General features: G+C 51.3%; 1 protein-coding gene across 1 annotated transcript; it reads left to right on the top strand.

The window, feature by feature from the left end:
• Positions 1-6,967: 6,967 nt before the first annotated feature.
• SRSF1 (serine and arginine rich splicing factor 1) lies at positions 6,968-10,141 on the top strand. The gene is given in 5 exon segments (XM_035560865.2): positions 6,968-7,516; positions 7,787-7,971; positions 8,231-8,403; positions 8,672-8,746; positions 8,748-10,141. Coding segments are annotated over 5 exon segments (774 nt in total). The 5' UTR covers positions 6,968-7,322; the 3' UTR covers positions 8,895-10,141.
• Positions 10,142-11,168: the final 1,027 nt, after the last annotated feature.

Genomic DNA, 11,168 nt, shown 5'->3' on the forward strand with positions numbered 1-11,168 from the left:
TTCATACATCCCTTAAGCCTGTAATACCTCTCTGGATGGAAGAGCCCACGAGGGATTTTGTTTTAATTAGAGGGATGCTCCGGGCCACTCTGCCCAGCGCCTGCCCAGCCTCAGCAGCTCGGGAGGGGGCTGCTTGCAGTGCTCCCAGCCCAGCCTCCTGCAGCAGCAGCCCCACGGCCCAGCCAGAGCAGGAGGTGGGGGGCTCGGTGTGCCCACGACCACCCCCCTGCTGCTGCAGGGGAGCCAGCGGGATCAGCAGCCACAGCCATGGCCCGGGTCCCACCGCCCGTTGGCCTTGGCTCATCTCCTGCTGGCGTGCGACAACGTGCCAGGTGGCTGCGCGCTCTCCAGGCAAAGGGGATTTATTTTTAAACAGTTGGCTGAAATCCTGCCTGCACCTCCAGCAAAAGGGCAAGGCGGCTCTGCTCCGGGGATGCAGGCAGCGTTGGGGCCGTGCTGCCAGCGGTGCGGCGCTCGGTGCCGACAGCGATGCCCTGCGTGGAAAGGGCCGAGTGGCTGACCGGCACCCTGTGAGAGCTGCCGAGGAAGGCAATTAACGCTGGGGCTGGGTCCTTCCCTCACTTCGCAGCCCTCTCCCTTTCAGCTGCCTGTGCTGTCCTCAGTGAGACGGCGTTTCAAGGCTGCACGAGCTGCCCCCCAGCTCCAGCTCCAGCCTGTTATAAAGCGGGCATGGTGCCGCAGCCAGTAAAACCAGCTCCAAAACCCAGAGGACCTTTTGGAAGCATTTCAGCATTTCTGCCTAAACAAAAGCCAGCTTTATCTCCTAACAGAAGGGCTGAGGAGACAGGAAGAACGCTCAGCTTTTGGTATTTTCCTGCTTGTGAATCCCATGCTGTCCTTCCCCATCCTCACCCCTCGTAAGCAACACACGCGGTGTGAGTGCCTGGGCAGGGTCCGGCCACATGCCCTGGGATAAAGGGCGTCATTTATCTGTGGCAAGGAGGTGTTGGGATGCAGTTTGTGGCAAGGAAAGAGCAGAAGTGTCTGCCTGGCAGCCCCAGTCCAGCTTGGTGTTTGACTCCAAACAAGCAAGAGGCTGGCCAGGCGCACGGCTGCCCTCTGCCCAGGAGGAAGAGGAGGAAGAAAAAGGGGAATAAAAGAAGAAAAAAAAGCCCTCGAGGAAAACAAACACTCACTGACGTCTGTTATGCTCTCAGAGAGAACAAGTGGATGGAGCCGCTGCTTTATGCTTGCCCGTAGGACCGGCAGCGTACATTTGTTGGTTTTCTCCCTTCTGCTGCTAACAGCCAAAAAGCCTCGCAGGTGACGGCCCTGCGCAGACAGGGCTGCGGCCAAGCGGTCCATGAAGGAAAATCGGACAGACCATGGAGCGAGGCACACACGGCCCAGCTATTCGTCGCCTCTGTTCAGAAGGGAAAACAAACCAGAGCTGCTGACCGCGGGGAGCGAGGGGTGAGCAGTGCCCACACGACGCTCCGTGCTCCTCGGCCCCGCACAGGGTAAGGCAGCAAACCCAAAACCCCTTGCAAAAGGAAGAGCTGGGTCTCTGAACACAAAGCGGTGCGTGTCTAGTGCAGGGCTTCACTCGGGCAGGACGAGTGAAGGAAGCAATACAGCCCCCTGACACGCCACAACACCACCGGGAGCTGTGTTTATGGTTAGCTGGTTCCCGGGGAGGAAGCGCGGCTTCGCCGGCGCTGAGGCTCTGCGCCCTCACCAGCACAGCTCTCCAAGGCTCCCGACCCCATGAAGCTCCCTGCTCTGCCCCTGCCTGTCCTGCGTTTGGTATTTTGGGGTAGGAAAATGTTAATACGCTGCCTGGGAAACTATACAAGTAATATCCTACATTCGTGCTTGGATGCTGCCTCTGAAATGCAATGATCTCTGCTATTCTTATTTATTACCCTCAAGTAGCTGCAGCACAAAGGCACATCAGAAAAATAAATAAATAAAATATATATTTTTCTTTTTTCTATTTGACATTTCAGTTGGGCACTAACTAGTCACTCAGAAATCATACCAGAAGTGGCAGCTGTCACACCTTGCTTTGCGCTGTGCAGCAGTGAAGAAAAGGCACCGTCCACGCAAGACACCCAGCGTGCGTTCCCTCCATACTTCTGAGTGCAGACATTAGCTTGCTGATTTAAAAGCAGTTGGGTTTGTACCTTCCACTTTTTTTTTTTTTTCAATTTTTATTTTTATATCTGTTGGACACAAACTGGGAAGTTTCCTAAGTGGAGAACATCTGGATCACAAAATGCTGCAGAACAACTTCTGCTGGGAACAGAAACGCCCTTCTCCCATGGTTATGTGAAGTTATGCAAGTCGATGAAACAGTTCCTAAAATTTGGGTTTAAAACATTCTGCTTGAAACTAATTTTTAATGCATTTCTCACTTGTTCTGCTTCCTTGTATTAAAAAAATCAGCAAAACCACATCCATGCCGCGGGGCTGCAGCCTGTCGTCTCCGAACGCCCTGAGCAGAACAGGGAGCGGAGATGGTGGCCGCGCTGCCAGCAGCCTCTGATGGAAAGCTAATGGAAAACCTCCTTTAAAAACCACTGAGGCCTGGCAAATTTGGGTTATTTTTGGAGAGCAAAAAGCCCCGGATCTCCCCCCGCTCCCGAGCCTCAGCCGGGCAGCACGGCCGCCACACAGACCTGGCGAGCACGGGCTCATTTCCAGCCTGTGCCAAGGGCTCCCCCCCCGACGCAGTGTGCGGGACCCGAGGGGACCTGAAGTCACGGCAACGGGAAAACAAGGCAGCGTGCATCCCGAAACCTGATTTCTTAAATTAACCTTTAATTGCTACCAGCAAGGCAAATGGCACTTAGAGATGTTACAGTCACTGCTCCTCTGAGTAAGTCGTGTTAATGGCTTCAGCGGTGTAGGTGTTATTTTGAAGAAAAGAGATCACTGTTCCAGAACTTCTAAAGCCAGGCATTGGCACAAAACGCATAATCCTTTGCACAGTTTAGCTCAGCTAACAACGTCATGTGCTTAAACAGCAACGAAGCCACGGTGCTTCGCTGAGCCCTTCACGCCGTGTCCCCTGCAGGTACCCTGTCCCTCTCTTAGCAAATTATTTTCACAAGCTTTTAAATCTCGTTTGTAATTAGTTAGCTATGAATGGTCCCAGGCAAGGCTCCGGCCGAGGCGCAGGGGCTGCCAAGCCGCTGGGCGCTGTGTCCCCGCGAGCAACCCAGCCTTCTCCTCCGGTGGCTTTTCCTGTTCCGATCTCTCCCCGTGTCTGCTCTCTGGGGCTGGCTCTCAGGAAGAATTCGTAGTCAAGGTGCGCTGTGTTTCCCGTCTCCATCAAGACATGCCGCGGCATGTGCACATGAAATCTTTTGGCTTATGCGTAAGTGAGTAAATAAAATGAGCTCTGCCCTCACGCACTTTTACAGGACGTATTTTCAAACTTACAGACTGTCATTGTCTTATCAATGCACTCAGAGATTCTCTGAAAAAGTTATGCGCTGCATTTTTTGCACATACAAGCTGATAACTTGGAGGTGCTATTGAAAATTAAAGCCCCCAAGCCATCAGCTCACTATGCTGAGCTCTGAAGGCACTGGGTAGCTTCACGTCACTGCTGAAGTGCCGAAGGAGCCCAGGTCCCACTCGGCAGCGCGTTCAGAGCCATTGTTGTGGGAGCGGACCAGGAAGTTTGGCCAATTCAGAGCCAAAAACATCGCAGTTTACGGTGCTGTTTTAAAAGCGGCCCTTTCCTCACCAACAAGCTGGGCTTTGAAGAACTGCTATTTTGCAACACGGTAAGATTAGTCAAAACTAACCCCAGCTGGATCTCTCAGTGCTGAGGAGGCTGCCAGCGATGAGGGGAAAACAGGTCCTGCCCGACACCACGGGCACGCGGCCAAAGCCCTCGAGGAGCGCCCGTGGCTCTGGCCATGATGTGCCCTGGCTCTGCCGGTGATCCTGGGAAAGCACCTGCACCTCCAGCACCTCTGGTTTGTCATAAATAAAGGAATTTTGAGCCCACCATAGAGCGCTTCAGTGTCTGCATAAAGACACTACGGCATGGGCATGGCTGCTGGAGCAGAGGGAGGGCGCATTGTAACACCGTGGGAAGACGTCTGAGAACGAAGGGGAGAGAAGGAACGCTGTGAAAAGGCCAGAAAGGGCCAAACCAAACCCGCTGGGTGTCTTTCTCTGTGTGGGAAGGCCGAGAGCAGGCTGAGGAGTGATCATCGCAAGCTGTACTGCAGCGTATCTCCAGCTGGACACTTCTTGTTCTGAGTTACCTGGTTAATATTTGCATTACCGATCAACATCCACAGTTTGAAAGCCCTGTTTTTCACTACACTCCTTCTGAGAATGAAAGCCTGTCATTTTACAGTAGTTGCATTTTTTGCAAGACTATTTGCCATTTGCTCCCCAGTAGTTTATTTTCTACGTAATTAATGTTTAATGATTCTCAACATATACGTTTTGCTAGAAAGCCAAAAGCGACTCTGACAAAGCAAACAAATGTTCTGCAGCTTATCCAACTGCTTTAAGCGCTCCGCTGATAACACAGAGCTAAAAAAGGTAATGAGAAAGAAAACGTTCAATAATTGTATAAAGAGACACTTCATTAAGGTAATTAAGGCAATCGTTCAATGTAGTTATGAGGATTATTAACACACAAAAGAAATTATGCAATAGGGCTTTAGCAAACCAGGCAGACTTACCATTATTTTATGATGCCTTTAAGAATAACCTCCAGCAGCTTAATAAGCCTTTGAAAATAAAAACTCATTCCCTGGCAAAGGACGGAACCTTCTCTATACCTGGGAGGGGTATATTCGGGGTCTTTGAGACTTTTTGGGGAGATGAAGGAGTGATTTTATTTTTTCCAGTATGCAACAAGCATTTCTACTGATCTGGCAAATAACTGAACTAGCTCATTAAATTATGCTGGTTCAAAAACCATATTTACTCCAAAGCACCTACTGAACTCGTGTACACAGTTGGGTACATGGTTTTCAGCTCGTCCCTGGAACCTCGTGGGTGCTGCAGGCTATGCCCCACCGGTTTGTACAAAGAGAACGGTGAAACCATTAAAACTCTTTAAAGATGCAGAAAATCCCTAGATAGTCAGCAGTTTATACTTGGGTAAACCACCACGTCTGAAGACGGGCTTTCTCATAACGTCTTTCTGTGATTAAGAGCAGTGTTTATTTAAACCACCAGCAACCTAACACAGATATTACCAACGTTAAAAATCATTACAGCAGAGGACGTTACTGTACTTTAACCTACACAGGAGAGAAATAAAGGCATTTATAATAGTCAAACACATTATACTGAAAATATCTTTCTAACTGCAAGTCGTTCAGATTGCTGTTTTCTAGAGGAATATGCGTTTTTAATTAACACATGAAAAATGAAGTATGCATGACAGCCACTACTACTAAAGAGGTATGACACATTTCTCAATATCTCTTAATTAACTCAGGAGCCTAGAGGGCTTTTCTGCACACTCAGATGCTGCTTTTACCCCATCCCTGTGGTTACCATGATTCAGCCCTTCCCTCACCGCATGGACTCGCCTGTACTGATATGAAAGATACCAAGGGACCAGTGAGAGACAGCCAGGGTAGAGACTGCAAAAGTGCAGCAATTTAAAAAATGTTTTCGTATCCCTCCCACATCTGATACAGCGTGCGGACCGCACAACAAACTGTCACTTCAAAGCAATGTGGGCCATGTGAAGCATGAGCAAACGAATGGAGTTAGGGAGAGAACGTGTCCCCGCAGAGCTGCCGTGCTGCAGGGGCCTGGGGGCACGCTCAGCACCCCAAAACACGAGCAAACTCCCCGTGCTGCCAGGTGGGGACTCCCTGCAGCAGCGTGTTCGTCAGCCCTGGTCTCGGAGGCAAGGGAAATGCCCTACCCTCCAGAACTGGGCAAATTAATAATAAATAATAATAATAAAGACGCTTGGGTTTTCATGTCACCTGGAGGACCCGCTGGCCAAAACAGCGCTTCTGCTTGAAAGCGAAGTTTGGCTCACTTAATTGCATCCTCATTAGTTTAAAGCAATTTGCACATTAAAAGTTGCATTTACTGCCTTAACAAATCTTTCAGGAATTTGTGACTAACTAGAATAACAATTCGGTGTTTAGAAGTGACTTGACCTAAGTTATAATCTTGTAAACGTTACATAGCTGTGCGTTAGTTCCTTACTTCCCGGGAACTCCTGTCCTGCCTCCCCCGTGCTTCTGTGGGGCCGCGCAACCCCCGGGGTTGCTCCCCCTCTAGGCCTTCACTTTTATTAATAAATGCAGACAGAAAACAAGCGGCACACTTTAAAGGTTTGTGGTTTTTTTTTTCTGTACTTTATTTTGATTTCCAAAATCCCCTCGGCAATTGTCGTTGGCTGCGAGGTTTGTCTGATGCAAGAGCTGCACAGGACCACGGTACGGCCCCCACAAGCGGGAAACGGCACAAGCGGCCAGAAGAAGAAATAAAATAAATAAATAAGTCAGCCCCACGACGGCCTGGGCCGGGCCTGGGCTGGAGGCGGCCCGCCCTGGGCTCCCCGTGCCCCCGGGGCAGCCATTTTACAGCAGGCCCGGCCCGGCTCCTTCCTCAGGAGGAGACACAGCGCTGCGGGGCGGGACGGGGCGGCGGCGGCCCCTCAGGGGACCGGGACCGGGACCGGGACCGGGACCGGGACCGGCTCCGCTCCCCTCAGCTCCCCTCACGGCCCCGCCGCCTTCCCCCCCCCACCCCCCGCGCGGTGCATTGTGGGCCGCGCCCCGCGCCTTGGCGCCAAGCGCCCCCGCGCCGCGGTGCATTGTGGGCCGCGCCCTGCCCGCCCCTAGCCCCTGCCGGGCCTTCTTGGCGCGAGCGCCGCACCGGACGTGACGCCACGCGGCCCAGCGCACCGAGAGGCGGTAGCGGCGGCGACGGCGGGGCGAGGTGCGCTGCCCTCCCCTCCCGGGGGCACGCCGCGCTCGTTAAGCCCTCGCGCCCGGCGGCGGTGCAGCCCGCGAGGCCTCGGCTTCTCCGGCGAAGCCGCTGCGGGGAGCGGACGGAGGGACTACTTTCCTGCGGCGCCGCGCATGCGCCGGAGGGGGGACTGAGGGCGCGGAGGGATACGCGGCCGGCGGCTGGACGGCGGGCCGCGCGGGGGGTGCTTCGGCTCGGGGTGAGATCGCTGCGCGCAGCAGGAGCGCGAGGGGGAGCCGCGGTCGCCATTTTGCAGCGGCGGCTGGGGGAGGCGGCGCGAGGAGCGCTCCCGTCCGCACGGCCCGGCCCCGCCGCCGCCGCCGCCCGCCCGCTGCCCGCGCCTCAGGCCCTGCCCCGCCGCAGCCATTGCCGACCTCGCCATGTCCGGGGGGGGCGTGATCCGCGGCCCGGCCGGCAACAACGACTGCCGCATCTACGTGGGGAACCTGCCCCCCGACATCCGCACCAAGGACATCGAGGACGTCTTCTACAAGTACGGCGCCATCCGCGACATCGACCTCAAGAACCGCCGCGGGGGGCCGCCCTTCGCCTTCGTCGAGTTTGAGGACCCCAGGTGAGGGCCCGCTGCTTCCCCCCCCACCACCACCCTCACGCCGTCAGGCCCCGGGCCCCGCGCGGCCTCCCCCCGGTTGCTGAGGCGCTGCCCGGCCTCCCGCCGCCGCCCCGGGCCTCAGGCGGCGCTAACGGGGCGGCCCGGGCCGCGGGGAGGGGCCGGCGGGAAGCGGGAACAAAGGCGGGGGGGGGGGGGGGAAGCGGCGGGGGCAGGGCGCGGCGCTGACGGGGGGGGTGGCGGCCGCGCTCACCGCCCCGACCCGGCCCGCAGGGACGCGGAGGACGCCGTCTACGGGCGGGACGGCTACGATTACGATGGGTATCGCCTCCGCGTGGAGTTCCCTCGCAGCGGCCGGGGCACCGGCAGAGGCGGCGGAGGAGGTGGAGGCGGAGGAGCCCCCCGGGGCAGGTACGGGCCCCCATCGCGGCGCTCGGAGTACAGAGTGATCGTCTCGGGTGAGTCATTCCTCTCGCCACCCCTAGCGCTCCCCCGGGGTCCTCGCTGCTGTGAGGGGCGACGCAGCTCCGCAGCGCTTCCTAAAAAGCATCGCCTCGTGTAGCTTGCACAGAGGACTATTCCTGGCTGCTGACGGCTCCTCGAGGCAGCCTGCCTGCTTACTGCGTAGCCTCTCCTGTCCGCGGCGGGATGACGCCGGATCTACGGAAGATGCTAACGCAGTGGGGTTGTAAAGCAAGGTGTTGCTTTTTTATCTAGGGCTGCCTCCAAGTGGAAGTTGGCAGGATTTAAAGGATCACATGCGTGAAGCAGGTGATGTATGTTATGCTGATGTTTTCCGAGATGGCACTGGTGTCGTGGAGTTTGTACGGAAGGAAGATATGACCTACGCTGTGCGAAAACTGGATAACACTAAATTTAGATCTCATGAGGTAGGTTCCATACTTATTCTTTTGGCCAGAATTGGATGCAAAGGGCTTAACAGTAGGAGTTGAAGGTAAGGAATGTGTGGTGTTCGTTGTTTTAAAACACAGAGCAGCTAAACTGAGTCTGTGGTCAGTTTGTCACGGAATAGACTTTATTAAGGCTTTGGTGTCTATTTCTGTGCTTTAGTAAATGATACCCGCAGTCTGTCAGCATGCCTAAAAAGATGGCCCTGAAGCCTAGACCTTTCAATCGAAAGTTCTGTCTATTCAATAGGGAGAAACTGCCTACATCCGTGTTAAAGTTGATGGTCCAAGAAGTCCAAGCTATGGAAGATCTCGGTCACGCAGCCGTAGTCGTAGCAGAAGCCGTAGTCGAAGCAACAGCAGAAGCCGCAGTTATTCCCCAAGAAGAAGCAGAGGATCTCCACGCTACTCTCCCCGCCACAGCAGATCCCGATCTCGTACATAAACGATCACTAGCTCTGATCTTTTTGTAGAACCCCATGTTGTACACAGTTTTCCTTTACTCAGTACAGTCTTTCAATTTTTTTTTAATTCAAACTGTTTTATTCAAATTGGCTGAAGTGTTGAATTGCATTCTTGTGTAAAATCCCTAGTGAGTATTTGCTCCGTAACATCAACATTCCCCTCATGTCTTTGGTAAATTGTATTTTAATTGATGTCAGTCAGGATTGTTTCAATTTAGTTCTAGTTAAATACCAACATTCTTCAAACTGTGGTATTGCTGTGTAAATGTCTCAGTGTTCAGCTATGGTTTATACGAGCTGGGGATGTTGGGATGTTTGTGGCTAACTTGTCTCTTCTGGGGGATCTTATATTTTATCTTGCCTTTTCGTGTGTCTTTCTGTAGACATATCTGAAGAGATGGATTAAGAATGCTTTGGATTAAAGGATTGTGGAGCACATGTCAATCATTTTAGGATTGTCAAAAGGAGGATTGAGGAGGATCAGATCAATAATGGAGGCAATGGTATGACTCCAAGTGCTATTGTCACAGATGAACTTGGCAGTATTGACCTTATACTGAGAGACAGGTTAATTGAGTACGTGCGCCTACGTGTCACTTCTTCAGGCATGTTTTAGTTACTGCAGACTACAATTGCTCTTCTCTTTAAAACCTTTTTTTGGCAATTGTGGCTAAATACTTGCTTTTGTAATTCTCTATTCCATTCTAGTTTTTTAAAGGAACAAACCGGGACGGGGGTGGGAGTATTGGTTTACTTTGTCATGCAGCATTTGGTTACAAGTGTTAATGTTGCGTAGTATTTGTACACTTGTAGATGAAGGGTATCTTCAAATCAGAGTATAATATCAATACTGCTAAAATCTGCATGTCCTCTGTGTGACTGATACAGCGTTGCTATTTCATTTTTTTTAAAGTACCAGAATGAAAGCGAAAATAGAAAACCTAGTTGGGAATAATTTAAGTCTCAGCCCTTCCCCTCAGACTAATTCACAATTGACTCACGAATATGCTTGAAAACTCCAGTTAGTTAATTTTGGTACCTTCCAGCTGGGAGTAGTAGTTACAGCTTAGACATACAGTAGGCGGATAGCTTTAGCAGTAAACTTTTACAATTTCATAAACATTTTTTGCAACCACAAAACCTGTAGCACACCACCGTATGAGCAATGAGTATGTTGGCATTTTCAGTTGACATATGTAAATATTACGATGTTTCCTCCAAATAATTAACATTTCTAAAAAAAAAAAAGAAAGAAATTTAGCATCACCATTCAAAAGCTTGTTTTGGGGAATTGATAGTTATTAATGTACATCTGTATTAATTGATGGCAAACATAACTGATCATTCCCCAGAATCCTATTTTTTCATTACAGTATCTAACTTTTTGCCTCCTCTTTTTTGGTTTTGCTGGTTATAAAGGTTTGGATTGGAGAGGGCTCACTGGATCCCAATCCTTGGAGCTGGATCATTGGATTCAAATCATAATGTGGATAGGATAGGGAGGCTGAATTGCAAGGATTCATGGAGCGGGATCAAATTACCAGGAACATAGGAGTGGATTCCTGCCCCAACCAAACCGCATTCGTGTGGATTTTTTTATTCAACTCAATTGGCTATTCCAAAGATTTTTTTTTCCTATTTTTGACGATTGGAGCCCTTATGATGCACGATGGAGTTTTTCATTTTTTGGTAAAAGGAGCAAAGCGAGGACCTGGAGAGGTACGCTGGAGCAATCTCCTTGGAAGGATTCAGCACGAGTAGATGGTAAACGTTAAAGGGGAAAAAGGGGGGTTTGTTTAAACAAAGTAAATCAATAAGTCGTTTCTCTAAATTTAAAGTCAAAAATTGGAGTTAAAGATTAAGTAGGTTTTCAATTGGCTACTGCCTTTTTTTTCTTTGACAAATAAAATTTTTAAAAAACATGCATGGTTGTCATCATTTGTTGATAACGAGTCTGCTTGCCACCAGAAACTGTAACGTTGTTAAATTTCACGTTTTCAGACAAAAAGCTTTTGTATTCAACAAAGATCTGCTGTTCCGCAGGAAGCACTGATGTTGGAGCTTCTGAATAAGGGACCAGTTACCCTGGGAAATGGGCAGAATTCACTGAGAGTGGGGGAGAAGAAGAAAGAATCCGAACTGCTTAAAAAAGGATGCTGTTAGTGTTGTTGGTAACAAGTAAAGGAGGGAGCGCACGGGAAAAAGGTGACTCAGGCTCAGTCCTCCCCTCTGCCATCCTGTGAAGTGCCGGTTAGAAACTGAGTGCCTGTAAAGCTTCCCAGC

Source organism: Cygnus atratus, chromosome 20 (assembly GCF_013377495.2).
Source record: "Cygnus atratus isolate AKBS03 ecotype Queensland, Australia chromosome 20, CAtr_DNAZoo_HiC_assembly, whole genome shotgun sequence".
NCBI classification, from domain to species: domain Eukaryota; kingdom Metazoa; phylum Chordata; class Aves; order Anseriformes; family Anatidae; genus Cygnus; species Cygnus atratus.